General features: G+C 39.8%; 1 protein-coding gene across 4 annotated transcripts in view; it reads left to right on the top strand.

The window, feature by feature from the left end:
• usp25 (ubiquitin specific peptidase 25) overlaps positions 1-23,249 on the top strand; it is a 49,491-nt gene extending 26,242 nt beyond the window's left edge. Inside the window, exons 12-26 of one of the 4 annotated variants that reach the window (XM_015379722.1) lie at positions 30-125; positions 303-467; positions 2,311-2,552; positions 3,599-3,669; positions 3,754-3,982; positions 5,460-5,717; positions 6,012-6,151; positions 8,037-8,210; positions 11,663-11,758; positions 13,437-13,615; positions 15,388-15,466; positions 16,062-16,141; positions 18,153-18,276; positions 20,581-20,773; positions 22,515-23,249. In XM_015379722.1, coding sequence (XP_015235208.1) covers positions 30-125; positions 303-467; positions 2,311-2,552; positions 3,599-3,669; positions 3,754-3,982; positions 5,460-5,717; positions 6,012-6,151; positions 8,037-8,210; positions 11,663-11,758; positions 13,437-13,615; positions 15,388-15,466; positions 16,062-16,141; positions 18,153-18,276; positions 20,581-20,773; positions 22,515-22,687 — 2,299 coding nt within the window. In that variant the 3' untranslated portion in view covers positions 22,688-23,249. The remainder of the gene's footprint in view (positions 1-29; positions 126-302; positions 468-2,310; positions 2,553-3,598; positions 3,670-3,753; positions 3,983-5,459; positions 5,718-6,011; positions 6,152-8,036; positions 8,211-11,662; positions 11,759-13,436; positions 13,616-15,387; positions 15,467-16,061; positions 16,142-18,152; positions 18,277-20,580; positions 20,774-22,514) is intronic. The other 3 variants (XM_015379720.1, XM_015379719.1, XM_015379723.1) reach the window with 3 other exon arrangements.
• The last annotated feature ends 2,748 nt before the right edge of the window (positions 23,250-25,997 follow it).

Raw genomic sequence — 25,997 nt, 5'->3', positions numbered from 1 at the left:
ATAATTTCCTCTTTCTATGCGTCCTTTAGATACATGGACAGAAACAGGGAAATAACCAGAATTAAGAGGGAGGAGATCAGACGGCTGAAGGAGCATCTGATGCTGTTGCAGCAGCGGCTGGAGAGGTAAGCAACAAAAAACTGTTGATCCTGGCCAAGGTCACCAGAGCCTCCATAGAAACCTTCTTCCCTCTGCCTGCAACCTTTCATCGTCTGCCATTTTGCCCCCTCTGTTTATTTCCCCTCTCCCAGGTGTTTCCCTCCATCTTGGTGACCTTGGCTCTCTGTTCTGTTTCCTTTCAGATATTTGAGTTATGGTTCAGGCCCCAAGAGGTTTCCTCTGGCAGATGTCCTCCAGTATGCCATGGAGTTTGCCTCCAGTAAGCCTGTGTGTACCTCCCCAGTGGAGGATATAGACACATCGGCTCCCCCTGGTGGCACAACAGGTCAACAGCTACCACCTCAGAGGTAAGTTGCATTACAAACCTTTCCATCATGCTGTTTTTTGTTGTTTTGCTTCTTAAAAATTCTTAATTTAGAATAATTCATGGAGTGGAGGGATGTACAACTCAGATTTAGATAGGGGAGTATGGCCTAGTAATTAGGCCACAGCACTTGGAATCCAGAGATTCTGAGTTCTAGTCCCACGCCTTGGAGGTCCTCTCAAAATCTGAAACTTTTTTTTAAATTATACTTTTAAGCGTCACTATATGGCCCAATTACTGATTTAGTGCATAATGTTCTAACCTAAAATGATCTTAAACTTTACTTTTGTAGAACAACTGAAAAGAGAACATTTAACTTAATACTCTGAGCTCTGTAAGTGCTAACCTGGAAGCTGCTGCTGCCGTGGTGCATGCTGGGACAGCTGTCAATCTCAAGAAAAGACAAGTCTGATCCTATGCATGCTGGGTAAAGAGGGAGGGGCAAGAACGACATCCAGGGACTTTTTCCGTTCTCGGTCTTCTTGTTCTTGGGAATTGGAACAGCACTAGGGCTGAGGCTGATGATGTATTTTGAGTACACGAGCACATGGAAAACGCACAAGTACACACATTGAAAAACGGACCGAATTTTCAGGGTTCCACAGGTCTTTGGTTTTTCAAGCAGGGTAACCAACACCTGGGGACAGAATATGGTGGATAACACTGGTTTGATCCTACACTGTAATGTATTTTCCATCTGAAAGTCTGATTTTAGAATGGAAATCTCACCATAGCAAGTAAACATGACCAATGAGGAAGAGCTGATTTCTAATCTTTGTGGGGTATTTTTAACAATAAAAACATTACAATAAGTAAAGACGATGGTTAAAGGCAGAGCGAGCAGCGGCTCTACTCGCCACTATGTTATGAAGGGGTATTTTTGTTTTCCTTTGAAATACTTTCTTATTTACTACACGTCACATCCAAGTAGTTGCGGTCTGGTCTGACTCGGATAACACCACAAAGTACGATATAAGGCCAAGATGCCGGCTTAAAGTCTCAGTTTTTCCAATGTCCTTAAAAGCATGCTTGCTCACTCTTTACTCACCACACAGCAGGATTTTCTCAGTAGATTATCTGAAGAGCCTTAAGGATTATTAAGGCGTCTAGGAAAGGGGAAAATATGGGCACTGTAATTATCCATGTGATCCAGGCATCAGCAGTTTATTAAGATAGACCCGGTTACAAACAAAAACACTTCATTCAGGCTATTACATCTTTACATCTTTACTTTACTCATAATTCTTTTCACTGAGACCATCACACATGCCAGGGTGCAACGATCAGAAAAGACCTGGTTAGAGGTTAATAAAAGGAAACTTCTGACTTTGTTTTATTTACAGACAAAACTGCTAAAATAATACAACTTCCTTTTATTATTTTGTCATTTTAGCCAATTTGTACACTTTTAAAAAAAACATGTTCTATGTTTGTGATGTATCGCTGGTAGATTCAGTTCTTAGCTTTAGCGTTAATCAACCCCGTGACGTCACCGTTCAGGTACTGCAACATGGTGGAGCCCTTACAAAAAAGTTATAAAACAGAGCTTCGTTTTTTCTTATACGTTTATATTTTTCACATTTGTAATATAATTATTGATAATACTAAGACACAATCTTGTGAATTAAGTTAGTTTGGTCCAAACATTGCATTTCCCCTTTGAAACCGCTTTTAAACGTTTGTCTGTTACAGTTTAGATATTTGATTATATTTAATGGTGTCCAAACAGTGCTAACTCTCTTAGCTACATTACTCCATTTGCTACAGCTACATTACCCTTTAACCTTTTGCTGAATTCCCTCTTTTCTTTTCTTTTTCTCACCTAGCAGCTCAGTTGAGCCGGACTCCCTCCCTCCCCCAGAGAGCTCAGGTCCTGCTTCTGCTTCCACTGCAGCTCCCACTGCAGCTCAGCAGCAGAGAGTACCTGTTCATAAGCCCTTCACCCAGTCCCGGCTTCCACCAGACCTCCCAATGCACCCTGCCCCACGGCACATCACTGAAGAAGAGCTGAGGGTGCTGGAAGGCTGCTTACATCGCTGGAGGAGTGAAGTGGAGAACGACACCCGTGGTAGGCTTCCTGTTACTGGGCTCAACATCGTGATAACGGCCTGTGATTGAACTTGGCCTTATCATCTAAAAGATAAATTAGAATGAAAGATGTTTTAAATACCCAAAATTGTAGAATCATCAGGATTTATATTTTTTTTATGTCTTTTCTTTTTCCTTTTATTTCTTTTCTCCAGTTTTGATTGAAAAATATCAGGGGATATGACTAAATATGGTTTAATGCTATAAATCATACTTATTCATGTCAGTGGACAAGAAGCCTTTTTGAAAGTGTATATTTTTTAAGAGCAGTTTTTGTTATGTTGGTGCTGTGATTGTTGTGGCATGGAGTCGCCACCACAAAGTTACTAAGAAAGACTTAAAGGAAAAGTCCGGTCAGCAAGCAATAATCATCTATACCTAAAACTAATATGTTCGCATTGATTTAATGAATTTAGCGTTGAGTTAAAAAAACAAAACAATAATAATAATAATTTCCGTCACAATCACTGAGTCCGGCAGCGGCCATTTTTGCCCAAATATAGTAACACCTCACTCCTGACATCTTCCGGCAGTGACGTCATGGTGCGATAAGCCGAGCGCCGTTCTCCCCTCTTTACTTCAAAATCAATGGGAACTACTAGACACTTACTGCAGCTTTAAATGTCTGCATTTATGCAGTGTTTTGACAGTCATATGGAAGCATGATGTAATTGACAAATAAAATGTTATAAAGGTGAGAAGCAACTAAAATCTTCCAAATACTCCCGTGTACGCCACAGATGTTTTAAGATGAGCTAACTCCGCTCGTGCTCTGTTAAGGTTTTTGCCTTTATAGTTCCCTTCTAAAAATTTGCCACAATTTTTGTCAGTTATGTTGTTACAGCCTTATTTCAAATTGTGTTTAATTTATTTTTTTTTTCCTCAAGTACCGAGTCAACCTTTCTAAATACTCTGTGAATGTATTCAAGATCGGTCACTGCATATGTTTTTGCTTGTTTTTCAGCCTTTATGTTTATCAACAGTGAAGTTTAGAATTAAATAATTTGTTGATGTTCTTCTCATCAGATCTGCAAGGCAGCATAACCAGAATCCACAGAACTATTGAGCTTATGTACTCAGACAAATCTATGATGCAGGTGAGCCACATTATATTGGAAGACAAAATGATCTCCTCCCTGTTCTGTTTATCTGTATTTCTAAGGTCCTGTGTTCTTTCGCAGGTTCCTTACCGGCTTCATGCAGTTCTGGTCCATGAAGGTCAGGCCAATGCAGGCCACTACTGGGCTTACATCTACGACCCCCATCAGCGCTGCTGGATGAAGTACAACGACATCTCAGTCACTAAGTCATCCTGGGAGGAGCTGGTCAGGGACTCCTTTGGAGGCTACCGCAATGCCAGTGCCTACTGTCTCATGTACATTAATGACAAGAAGCCATTTCTTATAGAAGGTACAAACGGGCTAACATCCAGTCTGTGGTCTAATCATCTGTAACTGAAGGTGTTTTTACTGCACAGTTGGATTCTCCAGCAAACAGCAGATGATTGTACTTCTTTAGGTGATCTGTGTTTTAATCTTGGTTTATACTCGTAGCATTGGGAACAAGGGTACGCCGTCCTTGAGCGTGGACTGTGTGTAGCCTTGCCGCTAGGTCGCATACGTCCGAAATTTGTAATTTGGCACAGACGGAGCACCAGATTCAGTACAATTGGGAGGATATAAAGTTGTTTAACTTTACTGACTTCAAATGATGTAGAAGGTCAAAGGGGAACAGTTTGGTTAAATATAGAGATATTTCTGTTTATTTAGTGACTGAAAACAGCAAACGGGAGAGTTTATCGTCCAGAATGGTGGTAAAAACAAGGATTTAGTTTCTGTTTCCATCACATACGATATAAAGTCTGAAACAAACACCCATAGTATACAGTGTATTCAGGTTTTATTAGTGAAACAACCCTGTTTTTTTTTTTCTTTATATCTGTTTTTAAAAAAACAAAAAGGTATGCATGGGATTCACAGGGGGGGGGGGTAGTTTCCCCATCGTTTCCTCTCTCTGTGTGCAGCAGTTAAAAATATTGTTTTATTCCAGCGTATATGTCTGTGTAGCACACCTATCATTCTTCAGTCATCAATTCTTAGATAGCAGCAGCTTGACAAAGCCATGATGGCAGTTATTTTACATGCAAGTAGAATGCAGTTCTTCATATATACACACACACATATAAATTTCAAACAGATGGTATCAATATGGTATCGGCATCAGCCGATACTGTACAGCCATTTATCGGGGCCAAAAATGGCATCGGCGCAACACTATTCAGAACCCACCACTAAGGAGTGAAGCCACTCATTTAAGGCCCTGTCACACCTTGACGATTTAGACAGCGTATGCCCAACGTCCCAGAATCTCCTGAAGCGCTGACATGTGCTGAACTTTCTATGTATTTTTTCAATGTTGGTCATATAAGTAGGTTATTCATAATGAGTCCAGAACTTCATAAAAAGATGTCTTTGATTGAGGTATATTAACTTGGCTGGGTATTAATCCCCCCCAAAAAAGAAGAAATAAAAAAGAAAGAAGGTTTGCAGTTGCAGCTGATTCAGCATCATGTCTGCTAGAAAGTTTTTTGGTCGTGGGTGTGAACGCAGGGAGGATCCATCACACTCACCTTCTCCCTCACCCTATGATGGGGATGGAGTCTGGAGGAGTACAGACAGCTTCCTCTTGTGAGCTCCCTTTTATACCAAAATGCTGCAAATACGCTATTATACAGTAGCTGTATGTTAGAAACACGTTTAACTGTCGTCTGGAGTACGTCAAATATGTTGAGGCATACGCTGGTCTGAATCGTCAAGTTGTGACTGGGCTTTAGTGGGGATATTGTTCCAGAACTTCTCCTGATCATCGTTATCCCTCTCTGTTGCAGAGGAGTTTGATAAAGAGACTGGCCAGATCCTCAGCGGCATGGACAAACTGCCTCCAGACCTCAAGCAGTATGTGAAAGAGGATAATGAGCAGTTTGACAAGGAGATGGAAGAATGGGACGCCATGCAGGCTCGCAAGGCCCAACAAGAGAAGCTGGCCCTGGCTGCAGCAGCCGCCACAGTGGCGCCATCCAGCACTTCCACCTCCTCTTCTTCTCCACAACCCATGAGTATGGAGTCCAGCCCTCCAGACAACACTGGTAGGGGTAATGAAAGTGGATTTAAAGTATAATTACTAGAGATGTCCCGATCCAGGTTTTTGCACTTCCGATCCGATACCGATATTGTTTTTGGATTTCCGATCCGATACCGATACTGGCCGATACCAGCCTATCCGAGCATGTCCCGATCCGATACGTGGATCGGATCGGGATCGGATCGGGACAAGCCTAATAATTACAATACATTGGAGTGAAGGATTTTGGCATCTTTGCTTTTTTTTAACACTCCTAAATCTCCTGTACTTATCTCTGTTGTCTGCTGCTGCGCTTCAGTACCACAGCAGGATCCAGAGTACCTGGAGCAACCGTCACCTTCAAACGACTTGAAGCACCTGCAGGAAGACACGGAGAGAGCGATCTCTAGAGCTGCTGCAGAGCAAGAGGAGAGGAGCCCGGAAGTCCTGTTAAATGCTGTATGTATAGGATGCTAACTCATTTAGTGCAGGATGGTGTTACAGCTGAAGCTTCTGATCCTGTCTAAACATCCCCTCCCTGTTACAAAGACATTATATTTCAGCTCTTAGATGTAATACCCAGAGGAGGAGAAAATCCACCACAAATCCAAACCTTTACACACCCAGTACCTGGCTGTGCTTTAATAAGCAGTGAAGTTAAATGTTGCATCGTCATTTTAGTCCTATGTGGGAGAAAAAGCTGCTGAATTAATAATCCGTCCGAGTTCCTTCACGCTGCTGCAAACTCTGGAAAAGTATGGAATTTGTCTGGAGAGAGAAGGATAAAAAATGAGTACTCGAAAACAAATTCCATGTTAGAGGTTTCATAGGTTAGAGGTTTCAAGAAAATAATTTCTAATGACTAAAATGTAATAGATTTTTTTATTAGCTAACCCGTCTCACTGCTTCTTAATCATAGAGCCTTTCAGATAGACATGATCAGTTAAACCTCAGACTCTTATTTGCATTCACATTGAACATGTTTTGGGCGTCAACAACGCTTAATTGACGAACTCTGGATGTCGAATCAAATGTATGAAGTTGCTTTGACAGTCTGGATGCTCGGTGTTCTGGTTGTTTATCTGCTCTGTTCTGTAGCTTCAAGCTAGAGATTAGCTTGGCTTTATTTACTTCATGAGTTGGGAAAAATAGTTTTAACACATTTTTAAGTGAGAAAGTCCACCTCCAAACATCTTCTGTTCATCAGGATTATGATGCCACTAAAATATGCAGGCCTTGTTTGGAGCACCAGACCTCTAACATACCACCGGGAGGTACTGCTGGAAATCCCCGCTGAAAGCTCTCTGCGGCCGTTCGTAGTTGCTGGAAGGGAATAGAAAGAGTTTATAGTTTAAAAAAAAAAGGAACCACCAGAATATACAATCGAACATTTTTCATCTATAGTTTTAACATTTCTAGTTCATTTGGGTATTTATAAACTGTTTCTCCATAGTTCATAAAAACATTTTAGTGCAGCAATAATGATCAGAGCTCACTCTCTGTTCCTTCTACATAACAATCCATTCTTCCAGCTTTTTTTAACCTTTAGAGTTTAACTCCCTGGTATTCATTTATTTTTCATATGCAGAATGCCAGCAGAAACAATGACAGACGCAGGTAGTGTCTGTCTCACCCAGAAAACTCCTGGATCAGCTTTTCTGATTGGCTGACGCTCCAGGAGCGGCAAAGATACATTTTCTGAACTCCAGTGTCGACATTCCAACGCCCAGATGCCAAAATGCTCTGAGGAACAGCGTCAAGATGTCCGGCAGTGCATCTTAGACTTAGTATGTAAATCAGATGCTTTGACGTCCAAAACGCGTTCAGTATGAACACAGCATTAGGTTTCTAGCTGCAAGTTAAAACAATTCTTTGTTTGTGATTCCACAAATGTTTGTAATGCATGCTAAAAACATGTTTTCTTCCAGTTTATCTAAGTATTAAAAGAATTCAAATTTTGTAATAATAAGGTATTTAACAGAACAATGTGTGTTATGGGTCTAATAATCTCCATACTATTCCCATTGCAGCCATGTTGGAAACTCAATTCACGTCTTTTTGTTCATCTTCAGGTTTCCCATTTAACATTTTGGGATATTCTTAGTGTATTTGAGTTGAATCAAAGAAAATTTTAGATTAAAGTACAAAAAGAGGGCAAGAGCTACTGATGGCAAGATCTGAGGCTTCCAGTCTAAAATGTAGTTAAGCATTTAAATGTTAAGAGTAGGGCAGTCGGACTTTTTAGCTGCATCCTTACATTTCTCCTAGTTTTATTCCTCCTCCTTTTAACATGTCTTGACCTTTCACCTGTCCTCCCTGTTCACTTGTTACACTTCCTTTCCAGTCACCCCCCTCCCCCTCCACCCTTCAGCCTGAGGCCCAGATGAGTGCTGCTTGTGCCACACCCTCTGACCTGGTCACAGAGGATGAGTCCCCTTGCCAGCGCACCGTAGAAGTGGCCATTCCTCATGTGGGCACCTTTGTGATTCAGTCAGAGGAGGGTGGTTATGATGACGAGGTAGCTCCAGTTCTATCTGAGCTTTTCTTCTGTCTCTTTTTGCACAGAAGTTTATGGCTGTCCATATAACACATGGCTCTACATATGATTCTATACTTTTTTCTGCTGGCTGAGTCTGGACTTGGCATCAGGCTGGAAATGTGCACTCAGACTAACCTGTTTGTGCAGAAGCCTTAAGAATCATTTCTACTTCAGCCAATCAACGTTTGGCTCTGGCAAAAAGCAGCTGCGTTTGTAGGGACGGGTTTTCATGATGCTTCTCTGACCTTTTATCTCGTGGACTTTTTATCACAAACCTTTATTCTTATCTGGGCTGTTTGTTGTGCGCTTCCTTTTTTCATTCCTCCTATAGCTACTGACAGAAAAGATGTTGGGCTTAAAAGCTACAACGCCATCTTCAACATCGAAGGAACATATAAATCATAACATTACTGATCAATTAAAGAGTCTATTTTTATTGTGGAAAAATGGTGGACATTTTCAGTAATTATTTTTTCTTTAGTGTGTATTCCTTTAAATTTGATTACCTAATTAAATGTTGCCAAGGGACACATAAAAGATGATCTACACCAGATTAACTATTGTTTCTCAGCCAACATAAAGCATGTAGGCTAAACATTTTTAACAGTGTGGATAGGAATCGGCGGATACCTCAGAAGCACCAAAAAAAAAAAAAACAATTAGCTGTATAAAACAGCAGCTGTACCTCAAAGTTCGAATCTAGGGCTCCATCTCATGCTCTGCCCATTTAGCTCTAACATTTGACAAAAAATGGTCCATGCAAAGCACATCAATATTGTGTATGTAAATTAGTCAGCTGATCAATGTTATTTCATGGTTACTGATGGCAACTGCAGCCAATAAAGCCAAGCCACAACCATGACGACCAGTCAGTTTGTAGAGATTGTCTGAGAGCACAGAATGATACATAAAAAGAAGGCCGGACCTTTACCGTTAGGCTTCTTATTTCTCCTTATGACATCAAAAGGGGAAGGATTTTCAGATGGAGCATTCTGAGCACATTAGCTAAGAGGGGTAAGGTGTTGTTTTTCCTTTGGTTAATCTCATACACAGGCTTCAGGACACGTGTGACCATTACAAAATGGTTATAATGTGAATTTTGTATAATATCTCAGAATCATGAATAAATTCACAGAATTATTTTGTTCCTCAAAGAACTGACAAGAACAACAGAGGTCAACGGCTGGAACTAAGCAGCAAAACCCCTGATGACCTGGCGAAGTAGTTCACGTATCTTTTAGTTTTAACATGAGCTCTGATGATCTATTTAACAGCAAAATTTAACAGCAAATTCCACCTGAAATTACATATGTGAATTAAAGAAAATTCAACTCCCAAACTATACATTGGAATTACAATTGTTTGTATTTGTTTGACAGCATGGCGTGGAGGAATATTTTTCAGGTGGAACTACTATTTAAATTTTTTTTTATATTATTATTTAATAATATTTTCAATATAATATGTGATCAAGGAAAGAAAAAAATTAAAACTTTTTTTAGCCTCGCCATTTTTTTTTTTACACAAACACTGCAAAACACCATGAAAGCCCATTTGAAACTTTGAATGAACCCTCAGACTTTATAAATCCACATTTCAACTATAAGTCAAGCAAATTTGGACTGAATAGGTAGAAGCATGTTTGTTCCTCAAAGGTTTTAGTTGGCACAATTTCAAAAGTTCAAAAATGCATTTTTCCACTCATAAAAGGGAATCTAGCCAGACAAATATGCTGATTTACATTATTGGAGACGTTCTGCATAAGACAAAGCCTTTGCTACTATGATTTAGCCATAGTTTCATTGAAATTTACCAATAATATCACCAAACTGAGTAGAAAATAAGAATAACAGAGTAAGTTTATGTAGCACATTCCAGTTACATCGCCTGAAATGGTCGCACTATTAGATCCGACCCCTCTTTGGAAAGAACTGAGCCTCTAGTTTTCAATTAGACCAGCCATTAGGGGGGTGGGGCTAAAAATTTATATCTGCTGTTGCATTACTCCTGCAGAGTCACACATGTCAGGTTGAATTTTAAATCTCCTTTAAAAAAAAAAAAAAAAGTACTTGTCGAAAAAAAAGCATTTTAAAACATGTTTTAGAAATTTTGGTCTGTACCTGGATGGCCTGGTTTAAGGGGTTGGGCTACAGATTATTTTATTTTGGTGATACCAAGTCTTTTATCCATAATTTTTTATCTCAAATAAACTGATACGTGAACTCGACTATACTTATGTTTAACAGGAAGTCAGTGAGCAGACCTCCAATGCAGAAAAAAACAATTCTGTTAACTAATGTTAACAGTTCTGTTAATGCAGATTAAAGCATTTTAGTATCAGCTACAAGAGCAGGGCAGGCTGCTTCAGGCTTCTGTTTAGCTTCAGTCCTGTGTATTTAGTGGCCATGTTAATCCCTTTACAACTAACCAGAGGAGTAATGGAAGATCAGACATGTCAAAAGTATTACTGTTTATTACAGTTTAATACACTTTTGTAGAAGTTAGACGTGTTGTAGATTGGCGCTATATAAATAAACTGAATCGAATTTAATTAACAATTTACTGCCCTGACCTGCATGTCATTTTAAGTACGTACCAAAATTAGGAAAGTTTCATAATTGATGTAATCGATTATGTTAATAAATCATTGTAGTCTGAGACGAATTAGGACGGAGTGTGGGGTGGGTCAAACATTTACAGACAGGAGGCACACCTGGGCTGCCCTTGTTCGTTAGTCAATATCTATAATGTAACTGTTCTTTAGACTTCTCAGCACATCCTGTTGTGTGACTTCATAGTATCAGTGCATCTGGAATGCAGCCTCCTTATTCGTCTTTGTGTTTCCTGTTCATCTGCCTCATAGGGAAGGAACCTCAGAACATTTTTTGTGTTTTCTGTGGTGGTTGTAATTGGTGAATTTTTGTATTCTGAATGTACTCTCCATGTCTGCTGAGTTTAGACACCCATCAGTTCATTGTGTTGGTCAAGTCTGCCACTGCATGAAGATTTAGGAATATGTTGGTTTGTGAACTGAAACCAGATAAAACAGGAAATGACACCAACAACATAAGTTTAATGCAGTGTAGTGTTCTCAGGTAAATCTGTATCCTGCAGTGGAACAGCTGTAAAGATAAAATGTGAGATTTGTCATATGGATAAGTTCTGACAATAGATTCCAAATGATTTGGCTTCAGTTTGTTTTAGAATCTGCAAATAACTTTGAAACTGGCTGTAGGTCATGTCCGCTGCCTGGTTTTTACACATCTTTTCTGAGTGATGCACATTTTTCTCCTTGTTTGTGCCACTAATAGTGCATGGACTGCTGGCATGTCCTAACCCCTGCACAGCACAGCCTGAGAGCCATGAACGTGTATATTTCATGTTTTACTTGGTTTATATTTTCTATAACTTGGTTCCTGCTTTCTGGGTAGATAATGATGACCCCCAACATGCAGGGTATAATTATGGCCATTGGCAAATCCAGCAGCATATATGAAAAGAACGGGCCTGAGGCAGCCTTTTTTAAGGTACCACCTCTCTCCTTTTACCTCTCCTCATCCCACTCTCTCTCACTTCCTTTTTTTATGTCCTCATTTCTACATCCTGGTGGATATTTGCAGTAGTTTAGTTTTTAAAGGTGAATCCGATATAATGATCCATCCCATGCAAAGTGATGAAAACCCCAAATTCATCTTCTTATATGTGAATATTACTGATTTAAAAATGGGAATAGAGAAAACTCTGTCTTCTGAAAGTCTTTCCTGAGCTTGTTTCAGTCTCTTTTCAGTAGTACAGAAACATCTTCAGGGTTTAGATCAGGAAGTGTTGCTGCTCAATCAGTCAGTGGTCATTAAGTGATGGAAGTCCTGCTGAGGGGAAAAGAAAATCAATATCTGCATAAAGCTTGTCAGCAACATTTCCTGGTAGGTTGCTGATCTATAGAGTTGATAGAACATAGTGGGCCAACACCAGCACACTGTTTAGCTCCATAAAGCATCATGGAGCTGGTTGATTTCTAAATTGTGCAACATTTACTCTAATCTGAAAGCTGTTCAGCACACCTTATCCTTCCACTCCTATAACTGGCTTGAATACAGTACTTTCTGAACAGCCTGTTACTTTACCTAGGGCCTTTTATGGTTTCACATGTGTTAAGGGACTGTTTGCTGGAGTATGCAACACATTTACTTCCATTATTGTTATAAACAAAGAACATGTTTTGTGAATGGAAAAACTGCAATCCACAGATAAAACTCTTAAAATTTTCTTAATCAAAACAAAAGTTATGAGAGTAACTTTGCTGTTTCTCTCAAATTATTGTGCTTTACAGATCAGTCTTTTCACTTTCGGGGGGTGGGGGGCTTCCTCTGAAGTGATTGTAGAAAACACATATCTATTGGTTTGCTAGCCGTTAGCAAAAACTTGTTTATTGATAAAGAGGGAGGGCTTTAATGGAGTGAAGTTATGGTGAAACGCAGTTAAAAAGAAGGCAATTCATAACATGGAGCTAGGAAAAAACAAATAAAAAAATTAAAATAAAATATGCGATCTGTTTAAAAAAAGTTTGGAAAAAATGAAAATTGAAAAGAAAAAAAGGTTTTAATTTCTAGATTGAATTTTTTTTTATTTTCATTTACAAAACGTTTCCTTTCAACAATGATGGATCAAAGAGCTGGATACTGAAGAGCTGTCAAAGTATTGACTTCACCATGACTTAATTAGTTCATATCTGTTAAAAAGAGAGGAAAAAAAACATATTTTCTTGTTTGACATAATGGTCCTTTTTTTTTTTCTTTTTTCTTTTAAGAACTTGAATTTTGGGGTTTCATTAGCTGTACTTCACACCCACCAGGTTTGCCAAAACAAAAGCAGTAAATCTATATGGGTTTACTTTTTTGAACATAATTACTGCCAAAATATTAACTTCATGCTTTTTTAACATATTGCAATGGATCTTTAAAAATACAGCATAAACATCACAACCTTTTAACAGAGTGAAAAACATTAAAGTAAAGCGCAGATAGTTTGCTTTATTTCTTAGGTTTCTTCTTTACATTTATAAAAATGTAGATGTGTTGCTGAGTTTAAATCTTTATTATTTTAAAGTAGTCATTTATTAATATGAATAAATAGAGAAGCATCTCCGCCTTACCGTGTTGATCAACTTGAATCATGGATGTTCCTGTGCCTCGTCTCTCTGATCAGGCCATCAAGCTGGAATACGCTCGTCTGCTGAGGTTTGCCCAGGAGGATTCGCCACCTGAGACGGACTACAGGCTACACCACGTCATCGTGTATTTCATCCAGAACGAGGCGCCCAAAAAGATCCTGGAGAGGACTCTGCTCACACAGTTTGCAGACAGAAACCTGGCCTTTGATGAGAGGTACATTAAGTAATCTGATTACACATTGTCGCAGTTCTTTGAATCCTGCTGTGAATCACTCCCACAGTACAACGCAACGCAGATTAATCTGATTACCAGATACCTTTCTGTTCTTTAAAGCTTTTAAATTTGTGTTTTTGGTTTAGAATTTCTTCTGAGTTTTTAATAAAATTAATCACTTTCTTTTTACTTCTATTCAAAGAGAAAACTGTTGCATAATACCTTAAAAACAGCTAAAAGTATTAATACTTCCATTGTCATGTTATAAACCGTGTTTTCTGCAATGGTGATTGTGAATCGAACTGACCATATAGTCTGATCAAGTTATCTATCTTGGTCAGGAAACATTGATGATCCTTTAAAATATGTTCCCTACTACCGCTACCAGATCCATCGTCACCAGCTTAGTGAAATCATCCCTCCTGCTCCATCATACACGGCAGGTTCAGCTGTATTTAAATGTTTAGACATTTATGTGAATTACTCACGCTTTGTTAGATGAAGACATCTGTCTGTGGTATGACTCACCTGTTGACCACTGGGGAGAGCAATGTGATGCTGAGGAAACATTGAAATATGTGTAGCTTCATATGAAGTGACATTACATCAGAGAAATTCTGATGCAAGATGGCTACAGTTTTATTTTCAAAAAACAAAACCTTAGCGTGGAAAATGGCATCAACAAACCACTTCAGCTTCATATTTGTTGAAAATAATCACAATTTAGATTTTTGTCGAAGTCGTTGAATCCTATTAGCAACCATGGCCACATGAGGCGCACACCTATGAAGTCTGCACTCTATCTTTTTAGTATAATTTATTCTGCTATGTAGGTCTAAATTAGGAAAACACAAATGAGTATGGCATCAATGTTATGACTGGTCATACTGAACAGTCTGTCTTCATTTTTAATGGGAGATGTTGACAAACAGGACATGCCTTCAGTATTTCATGTTTTGATGATTTTTAGCATCACTGCTAAAAGGTTTACAAGTTTAAATCAGGTTGGATCCCTTGGCTTGAGTTTGAGGACAGAAGCAGGCAGGAAGTTTGGTGATAGTTAATGGAAAATAGACCAGGACCATATTACAAGGGTTAATTTCATTGTTTGTTTTTTCCTTTCAAAGATGGTGCTATTTAAGAAAAGTCTTGCCCCTCATTTTTTTCTATGCTGCTAATTTCTTTCCATTTGGGAGCGTTTGTGCTCCGGGTTAAAAAGCCAAGCATCCAGCCCTGTGGCGGTAGGTCAGGTGCAGATTCTTTGCTGTTGATGACGGCCTGCAGAGGGCAGCAGAGTCCTGAAAATTGCCATGTTTGGACTGGTCAGCAGAGCAACACATCCAACTAAATTGCTCTTGAAATCCTTCTGCACGAACATCTCTTCCTGTTTGATTTAGACCACTCTGCAAATATACATTATACTATCTTTGTTTTAACAGAGGACTCTCCCCCTCCATGGTTAAAAAGTCACACAGAGGCTGCACTGTCTGTTAAAACTTTTCCACTCTACATGTTGGCCTCAATCCATATTCATGAGAACAAAATTGATTTCTCCCTTCTTCTCTATTTTGAGCAAGATAATTAGATGAATGCGTGCATGTGGCCTCAATAGGAGCCTCCGGAGGAGCGTTTCACTTCTCCTCTCGGCATTTAAGAGTGATTCATTAGGCCGTGTTTGGGCCTTGGGGCAACATGGACCATTTCATCACGATGACTCAGCGTCTCTTTGCTTGCACTCATCCATCTTCCTTTCTGTCTCGCCTCCCTTACAGATGTAAGAGCATTATGCAAGTGGCACGAGCTAAACTAGACCTGATTAAGCCTGACGAGGTCAACATGGATGAATATGAGGTGAGAAGTTTTTTTATTTCGTTTTCTACAAGATGAAAAAGCTCATTTTTTCCCATTTCGATGTTTTTTCAGTGAAGGGACGGACAGCCAGTATGATGACGTTACACGCTAAAAGCATTTAAAAATGATGATCTAATGTCTGCTATAAAACAGAACACGAACTATTTCTGAGAACAAGGATTAATTTGCTAAAATACAGGGGGGGCAAAAAGTATTTAGTCCGCCACTAATTGTGCAAGTTCTGCATTTTCATCATGGGTGCACTTCAACTATGAGACAGAATGAGGGAAAAAATTTCCGGGAAATCACATTGTACGATTTTTTTAAAGAATTTATTTGTAAATTATGATGGAAAATATGTATTTGGTCACCCAGAAACCAGCAAGATTTCTGGCTGTCACAGACCTGTAACTTCTTTTTAGCAACATCATCAACAGATTGTGGAAAAATTCCAGGAAAGAAATGACTGTCGTTTGACAACGATGCCGTGTTTCCTACTTCCTCCTGACGTGGGCTGTTGTTAGCTTTTAGTGTCTTAATGATTTTTAATGTTTACTGAGAACTTTTTTTTTAATAACTTTGTTTTCTTTGACAGATTTGGCATCAAGACTACAGGAATTTCCGTCAGACAACAGTACTGATGGTGACTGGGTTGGAGCTCTTCCAAAAGACAAAGTATGCCAACGTTATCTCATAAAACATCAGATTTCTGTGCAGTGATTGATAACACACAGTGCTGTTTGATCGCTGTTCCATTACAGCATAAGGGATACAGTCTTAAGAACAATTAATGAGATTTATTTTTAACTGTTCTTAAATCAAACTCTGAGTCACTGAAAAATGTCAAGACTTTTTTCATTAAAAACAACACAAAACTGTCAACCAGCAATATATTAATGTCCAAATCCCATTAGCAATTCAGTTCAAAAGTGATTATTTTTCAAAGTTAAAACAGAGGAAACTTTACACCTTATCTTGCTGAAATGCCTAAAAAGGATTATTCCCCAGGTTTAGTTAAAATCTTAATCTGGTGTCTATGTTTACATTAAACACAGCAGTACACTTTAAAATAGTTTACCAATGAGAAAGATGAGATTTCTCCACAATTCAACCATAAAGGTCATTTTATGGAAACCATGAGCAGCAAAGCACAGTTGATAAAGATTTCTAGAATAACGCTCAGACATCCTACCTTTGAAGTGATCCTGAGGCCATATCATAAATCCAATCTTAGATTGTTTATATTCCATTTGTCCTTAAGAGTCCACAGATGAGAAGTAATCCAGCATATTTGTAATAAAAACATCCCATAATGAGAAAATTGCCACATAAAATCCGCTTTTACAATCAGAACAATTCGATGGTTATAGCTAATGCTAACTGTCTTGCTAACTGCCCTAGCTTCCTCAAATATTTGCAATCTTTGTTATGTTTGTTTTCCTCACCTTCCAGCCTACAAACAAAAATGTCCCAGTTCATTTCTGTTGAGATTTGACGCCGGCACAGCCCTCAAAGTTTAACAAGCGCTCCCCGTCTGTGAGAGCAATGCACGCCAAGTCTCTTCCTGTTATGCCTCATTTAGTCCGGCTGCTATTGGTTAAAACCACAGGCAATGTTTGGCTCTGTAACCAATGAAACTATCTTTAAAACAATGCTAAGCATGGCTAATTTAAATAATGCAGCCCAGATATAGAGCCATGCGTAAAGTCACAAAAACAGATCCGATCCTGGATCATCGCACACTGTTAGATAAATAATAAGAAAAGAAAATTTAAAAAAATGGGGGGGGGAAATTATTTGTGGCCATAAAATTACTCCGGTGGGATTTTTGGGGTAAAATTGTTGTGTAAAAGCAAGAATCACAATTTGGAATAATTTGGCACATTTGGAGAGGTTTAGAGACGCTGGTGACTCCAGACGTTTAAACTCCCATATCTCTAGAACTGTTATACCTAGAAGTCTGAAATTATTCGCAGGTGTGGTTGACACGATGCAGAATAAAAATATAACAATGACACATGCCTATTTTTAAGCAGGTCTTTGTTACTGCTATTCAAAAAAGACTGATTATTTTCAAGAAAGAAAAAAAAAACAGTCATGTTTTAACTGCTGAAATTTAGGCTGTTTTAGTCAGACCATTTTCAGAAACTAGAAGATGTTACCTTTCAAATGACGTATCGAACATAATCTGGGCTTACGGGACCTTAGTCATTTGCTTTTCCATTTGCAAAAAGGCGAGGATTACTCTGAATTAGGTGGATGTTGTTAACATTTTTGTATCAGTTCATATCTTTGCAGGTTTCAAATGTTAATCCTGATTATTTAAAGTAACTGTTTATATGTAGAAATGTTTTTTATTATAAATCCTGGAGCTCTGGAGTCTGTGACTGGGAAAGTTTGCAATCCAGAGAATGTCTGAATCCTGTCAGGTTTAGTGTTGAAGCAGGAGGGCAGATGAGGTAGATCCCTGATCTTCAGGAGGCGTTTCACATGTTTTCAATCATCTCAGTCAGACACATTAAAGCTAAATTTCCATCACCTCAGCTTCTCCTGCAGGGGGCACCATTTCACAGAGAGCCGCTCCCAGATGAACAGTTGTGCAGTGGGGTCACTGAGTTCTTTACTCGGATGTTTCTTTGGTCCAGCTTTATCTGACGGGGTTATTTGTTTGTGTCTTCTTCTGCAGTTACGTGGAGGCCCTGATGTATCTCATTTACTCGTACCAGTACAACAGGGAGCTTCTGGTGAAAGGGCTGTACCGAGGACATGACGAGGAGTTCCTGGGATATTACCGCAGAGAGTGTTTGCTGGTGAGCCGGAGGTTTTCATGTTTCATCCTGTTTAGAGTATGACTTGAATCGAGGACATTATCTGCACACAGAAATCTTTGTTTTAAGTAGTCCTTCCCTCTGATCCCCGTCTCCTCTTTGTTACTCCCTTTCCTCTTCATCAGACCGCCTTTGCTAAAGTGACTCAGCAAAACTAACAAAGCTGGATGTTTCCCCCTCAGCGATGAGCTTGGTTACTATCATCAGATTGCTTTCACTGAGATATTGCTTTGGCTTGCCTGAAGCCCACAAAAGATTCCACTGAAGTTTTTTTTAAAATCTGATGCTAATTGGTGAAAATCCTTTCAGTGCTGCGATGTGAGCCTCTTTTCATTTCCCTCCCACAAAGCAGCCTGTGCTCCTGCATTATTGGTTGGAGTCTGGTTTTCGGTCTTATCCGTTTTGTCCTCGGCTCTCTCTGCGCTGCACTCGGTAACCTTACACCAGCATTGTGCTCATAATGTAATCATTGTAGTGGGAATAGGAAGCAGGAGGCCCTGCAAGTGTAAACACATTACCATGAGTCACAAGCGTGTCCTCAGCTAACCTCAGACCCTCAGCCAGGAGCGGTCAGCTCAGATCCAGGGCCAGAACCTCTGGCTCTGTCCAGGCAGCTGTTTACCTTCGGCTCTTGTTTTAATTGAAAACACAGCTAACGTTGACACAGTTAATGGGGTTGGAAATTTTACAAATCCAGCCTCGCAGCTCCTGATTCCAAACCGTCTCTCCTCAGAGAGGAGGTCAGTGAGTTTGTGTGTGACGGCGGCGTGCTTAGAGGCCAAGAACGCAGAGAGGAGCTTGTTTCTGCATTCAGGCAAGAATTTCAAGACCCGCTTTAGTCCCAGATCTAATAAAGGAAATGAAAAACATCTCTAGCAGCAGACAAAATAAATACATGCTAACAAACGCTGACAAAGTATATCAGTCTAATATTTCTTCCAGCATTTAGGTCATAAACAACATTCAGATTGAATTTTCTCATCTTCTGATTCTACTGTGGATAAAGCAGTAATCAGTTATAGACCAATCCAGCGAGGGCTGCAACTAACAGTTACTTTGCTAATCAATTAATCTGTTAGTTTTTCTACATGTGGAAATCTGAATGACTTAGACTTAGACAAACTTTATTGTCATTTTGTATACACAGTGTATACAAAATGAAATTTCGTTTAGTACAGCTCTCATGACATTTTCATTTCTTAAAGCACAGCAGTGATCAAATGTAGACATTGTAGGAGAAAAGGAAAAAAAAGAATATTGACAGACATGCTAAATATTTATACATAATTTTCGGTCTAATGTCTGCTCTGTCAGCTAAAAGCATGCGTTACAGTCTATACTACAGTTGATAATTAATGAATTACTAAATTAGTTAACAATGAATTCAATAAGCGATTAATCAGGATTATTTTGAAGTGTTTCAGCCATAAATCCAGCTAATGTGAGCTACAGGAGCTTCTCCTCGTTCTCTTTATGTTTACACATTCAAACCTTTTCTGTCAACTGGATTATCAGATCCAGCACGGCTGGGTCGGAGCGCTCCGTCCGTGGCAGCACCGCTGGGTCGTAGCGCTCCGTTCGTGGCAGCACCGCTGGATCGGAGCGCTCCGTCCGTGGCAGCACAGCTGGATCGGAGCGCTCCATCCAGACAGGCTGAAGGCCAGAGAGAAAACACCTCAGATTCCTTCATAATCCAGATTAGTTTGATCCACCTTTTCACATGATTTTTTTCAAATTCATTATTTAAATTAACACTCAACATGGTCACACTTTATAACCATAAAACATCAACCAGTACTGAAAACCGCAGGTTTGGCCAAAGATTGGACTGAAATCGTTTAACATAATATCATTTTAGCCGAGGTAAAAAGAAATCTTGATGCAAATTTTCCTTTCAGAATAATCCCTCATTGCAGCGCAGAGAGGGGGAGGGGGTGACCATCTGTAAGGAGGTAGAGCAAGAGTTTATGCAGCTATGTTGCTCAAACCAGTAAAGCTGCGCTACCCCTTCCCTACTTATTGCTGCTCATTGCTGGTCAGCTGGCCTAAAGAAAGCCTCTTAACTTTCCGCCTTCTTCAAATAAATCCAAAATCTGCGGGTTGGAAGAGCAGCAGCCCTCACTCATCATCAGTTTTTGTTTATAAAGAGCTGTAGAGAGGAAGGGTGCATTGAACCATTCAGCTGTTCATAAAGTGGCTGAAGCTACAGCTGGAGCCAACTGACTGTTGAAGTTTGTATCCAACTTATTCAACTTGAACTCATCAGTTTCCTTCTTGTGTGTGTAGAAATTAAATGAACAAGCGGCTGCCATGTTTGAGACGGGAGAGGAGCCAGAGGTGACCACAGGCCTGGGCATAATGAACGAGCTGGTGGTGCCGTGTATTCCTCTACTGCTAGCTCAGGAAACGGAGAAGGACCTGCTGGCTGTGGAGGACATGAGGAACCGCTGGTGCTCCTACTTGGGCCAGGAGATGGAAGGTGAGTCCGTCAGGATGAGTTTGTAGACTTCATGGGTCTGACACTCCACCAAGACTCTGGTTCAGCCTCTAAGTCTGACTTTTCCTGGATGATGGAGATGATTTTCAGTGCAGTAGGAAACAGGAAATGCAGTAAGAAATGGATCTGAAACCACCAATCAGAGCAGTAGAACCATCCAATCAGTAGCAAGTGTCCCTTTTAGCTGCTCTACATGGTTATTATCCATGGGAATGATATTTCTAAACTAAAATCCTTACTAGTGGTGAGTGTGGCAGCAGATCCTTCTGAAACAGCCTTCTACCAGGCACCCCTGTGCTTCCATTACCTCCTCGTATTTCCAGTTACTTCCATTCTAGTCGTTGTGGTTCAGCTTCATGAACATTTTGCTCCAACAGCAGAGAAACATCTAAAATGTTCAGGAAGCTGGACTAAAATCAAAGACCATTGGTCTACTGGATGAACCACAGTGATTCATTTTAAAAGGAACTCCCACAGCTGTAGCAGGACAGCAACAATAATCACTGCCTGCTGAAAATGGCCTCCAATAAAAAGCCTCCTTCCAATGCTCCCAACGCAGAGCTTCTTCTGCCCATTGCAGGCTCTGTAGATTGATCAATGTCTCATATGAAAATGAAACTGGATTAAATTTCCTCAATAGGACAATGAACATTGGAGCCGTTAGTCCTGTTCTTCCATTTAAACTGGTTTCAGACAAACATGCTGGTTAGTCTTCAGCTCTCCATCAGCTAACCGTTCTGCAGAATCAATGATCGGCCTGTAGCACCATGAAATCAGCTGGAATGCAAAGAAATGACTGTTTTCTTCTCTAAACGCACGTCTAGAAATGTTCTCTTCATTTCTCTATAGAAAAGCTTCAAATCTGGTAGAATCAGATGGAAAACATCAGTTAACATTTTTATCTGCAACTTACTCTAAAGTGAATTCAGGGTCATGCTTTGACTAGGCCATTGCTTTAATTTCAAAACTGTAGTGTCCAAAGGGGAACCCGGGGCCATCTTTAGCCTAGGGAGGAATTCTGGATCGTCTTTAATCGCAATGGAAGGACGACTCAATCAGAAGGTGAAACACATTTCACCTTTTATCAGCGAACCTTTAGTTTGATCTGAATTGAAAAAGCAAACACAGAACAGGGAGCCCCTTATTACAGCTGACTAATTAAAGCAATCTGTTGGTTTATCCTCATCTCTGAAAAGACTTAAAAACTTGCCATTTGTTTATTTTGTTCTTAACCAGAGGAAGCTGTAAATCTTTCATATTTCACATTCCTTTTCTAAAGCAGCTGGAAGTTTTTTTTTACTAATCCTTTTAGTGATTTAGGGAATCCAAATAAAATGCTTTGAAATTTGGTGTTGCTGTTCAGATCTTTAGGAGACTCATGTTATTCTTTGTGTTCCTTTTGAAGGTTAATACAGAGTAAGTCAGATATCTGATTAAAATAACCTTAATGTTTTGAGTCAGATCCAGATGTGATTCTTGGTTGTTGCTGGGAAAGTTTGGCCTGAAGCGTTTATCAGCCTGTGGGGTTATCAGGCCTTTGTTCAGGAAAGCAGACTCAGTTCAGTCCCACTGAGCTCATTTGGCTTCGGCTGTGGAACATGCTTCCTAACTTCATGTGATCTGACTTTGTAAATATTTACCTTGTGATTTCAGTGGATTCTAATCCTCCAGCGATGCCCCAGATGTTTATTCACCGTCTCTGTTTCTGTCCCCCTGCTTCCAGCCAACCTCCAGGAGAAGCTCACAGACTTCCTCCCCAAGTTGTTAGACTGCTCAACGGAGATCAAAAGCTTCCACGACCCTCCCAAGCTGCCCAGCTACTCCACGCTGGAGCTGTGTGAGCGCTTCGGCCGCATCATGGCCGCACTTGGCAGGGTGCCCAGCGAGGGAAGATGAGCTCAGACTGTCCTTCATCATCCGGCCAGAAACCAATGGACCTCTATGAACCCATGCCTTCCTTATCAATCCAGGGGTCACTCGCTTACGCTCTTATTCCTCTGTTACTCTTTTGCTGCTATAGGTTTTATCACAAATTTTATTTCACATTTCGTTTAAAAAGAACAGTAGAGGAAGGATGAGGACGAGATAAACTGCTGAGAGGGGAACGGTGAGATTAATCCCATCGCGCTTCAGCTTTGCAACAAAAAAAGCTTCAAGGTTTTTCATAGTTAATATTGTTGTTGCTGTTTGGTTCCAGCTTCCCCTGCCACACTAATAACCCCCCCACCCCCGGTTCTCTGCCACTCGTTTGGTACAGTATTACCATGTTTTATTTTTCTAAGAAAGTAAGGAAGAGAGCCTTCAGAAGTCTGGGCGGCTCAGAGGATCTCAGATGGTCTCATGTCTTTCTGAACTGTGCCAGAATGAGATGTTTTAAGTGCTGTGGTAGACAGCCGCAGGTTTCCTGTGGCTTGTTAATAATTTGAGAGAATAAAATTTTATTTATGGCCCTTTTAGGCCAACTAAGTGATTGTTTTGTCTCATTTTGATCTTTTTCTTCCTCTTTGGACTCAACCATGTGGTTATAACTGTTGCTCATTACCGTCAGACGTTTGGCAGGTAGGTCTGAGTTCTGCTTCAGGTGCAACAGATGAACAGCAGACAGTCTACTCCCATCTTAAAGCTGCTCATTAAAATGTCTCCATTTAGGTTGAAACTCAAACTTCAGAACAGCAGGAAATAAAGCTGTGTTCAAAAGCAGCTCTTATAATCAGATTTTTAGTCCGGATATCCTCAGCAATGAATATTGACCAATAGTCTGGATGACTGGGCGCTTTAATGGTTATTATTTATTTTATGCATATTCTTCTTATATTTTGAGTTCATACGGTTTTTATTGAGGTCCAAAAGCGAAAGTAATCAGAAACAATGAATGCGTATGCATGTTCTGGAAGTGCTGGCTTCATGTGACTCTGCTGGCTGCTCTTCTGCTCAAGGCTTCGGTTCGGTTGAACAGAAGAATCACACAAAATGGGAGAATTAAATTCACTTCATAAATCCGTCATTGATCCTAGAGGGAAGTGAAAGGCTGTGCTGGAAAAAAGTCATTTAGTTCATAAATATTTCACAAAAGAGAATAAAAGTAGATTAAGAAAATGGGACTTTAGAGAACTGGGTTTCAGCAGCAAGTACTTTATTTTTGGGTTGTAATCCCTGATCTGCAGTTCACTTCTGTTAAATTTTCTACCATCAGCTGTAACTGTTTTCATTCAGGATATTTTGGTAAATATCCAGACTAAAGTTAGCATGTTCCTCTAGCTTCAATACAAAGATGGGCTTATCTGCATATTGCAAATCTGAAGGCGGAAACAAACCCAGTCTCAATCACCGAACATTATTATAGATAAAGGTCTGTTCCTCTGGGTGGATGTCCTGGAAATACTCGCAATAACAGGGTTTCCGCCTGTCATTAAAAGTCATTAAATTATTATTTTTTTAATTAAGGCCTTAATTGGCATCAAAATTTATTAAATCTGTTTATTGTGGCATTTAAAATACTCTATTTAAAAAAAAATAAAATTGTAAAAACAATTTCGTCAGACATATATCACGATATATTTGCGTGGAACTGCTTCCGGTTGATCGCAGAGCTGCATGTTTAGAAAAGAAGCTTGAGTCGGAGATAAAGCTAGGGAATGGGGAGAAAAAAGCTAATTTCAAAAGGGGTCGGAAAACGAGGAACTCGGGACCTGGCTGCAGCCTGTAAATGGGTACCTGTTGGTGGCATTAAAATTATTTCTAAGAACATTAAAAGAGCATTAAATTTGAGTTATTCATCCCTGTATAAACCCTGAATAAGAACCACCAGACTCTCACATGCAGCACTACAGTCAAAGGAACCTCTTAGCAAACTTTAAGGTATGTAGATGGAAGTGTCATGGTTTGATGATGTCTTTCTGCAACCAGAACCGACCAGCTAAGCACAATTCACCAAAAATCAACCAGTGAAACCATCAGGGGCTGAAAGCTTGTTTCATGCTGTAGATTGGCTGAATATCCAGGAAACTCCTCAACCATCCATTGTCTGAAGGTAAGAATCGAGACAATCCCGCCTCAGCATCATATCAGAGGAAGGGAGGTGGCTACGAGGATCTTCTCTCAGCCAAACGAAAACGCGCCAGCCATGAGGAGTACGCGCTCTGTACTCCTTCCATGTCTTTGAGAAACATTTTTGATATTTCCTCATGTAAAATACAAGTTTTTGATGTTTGCCTCTAATTAAATATATATTCCAGAAATAAAAAGACAAAATAATAATATAAAAAGAGCTGGATATACTTTCCTTTGTTCTAATTTTTAGAATGGTAGTTGTCAAAGAATATTGCTTACAGCACATCAGAAGTCCCTGTTCTTTCATATTCTCGTTTTTTCCCTGTCAATCGGTGGTTTCCAAGGCTTAAGGGAATGTATTCAGCCTTTGTTAGCTGATCTCTGTTTATCTGAGCATCTACAGCCTGTATGTCACCCGACCCCCTCCCTCTGGTGGGCAGCATCTATCTGCAGATCAATAGTCCACCTCTCTTTAACTGCTGCTATAATACCCAGTCTGAGACGAGAGGCAGAGCTCTCTGCTGCCCTCGTTTCACCCTTCTTAAAGTACTGGCTGAGTTTTGGTCTGCTGAGCTGTGCTTTTGGTTTGTGTCTAAACGCTTTGGCCTTCCCCACGTGGATAAATGGGCCTGTTGAAATAGGCTTGCAAATGTTTATGAGGCATTAATTATCTCTTTTGGCTATGACATCCCCTAATTTAACTGATTATTTCTATTGGCTTGAATTGGGGAATGAGGCCAAGCTTCATGCTGATTATAGAGTGGAAACAGGCTGTTTAAATGATACTGATAGAGTGACTTCATGAGTGGTTTGAACTGGTTTTCCAGCTACATCAGAAACCAGCTGCATGACCCATGGTGGTTAATGGAGCAAATGGCTGAGGCAATTCTGAATGTTAAATCTAGTGCAGTATTTCAAATGAGTATATATGTAGCTCAAGAGAGAAATATGTATATAGATTTGTAGTATATTCATATGTATGCATGTTATTCCTACGTGTGTTTTCCTGCTGAAGGTTATAGGTCCCCATTCACCTTCTGTAGCTTCCGACTACATTTCCTCTGGGATTGGCCTATTTTTCCACTTGGTCTTCCTCACTTTTCTGATCAGTTTCCCTGTTCCTGGTGAATATTACAAATTATTCCCAAAGCATGAT

Source organism: Cyprinodon variegatus, unplaced genomic scaffold (assembly GCF_000732505.1).
Source record: "Cyprinodon variegatus isolate N-32 unplaced genomic scaffold, C_variegatus-1.0 Scaffold198, whole genome shotgun sequence".
NCBI classification, from domain to species: Eukaryota; Metazoa; Chordata; class Actinopteri; order Cyprinodontiformes; family Cyprinodontidae; genus Cyprinodon; species Cyprinodon variegatus.
This window is presented reverse-complemented; position numbering and strand designations above follow the sequence as displayed.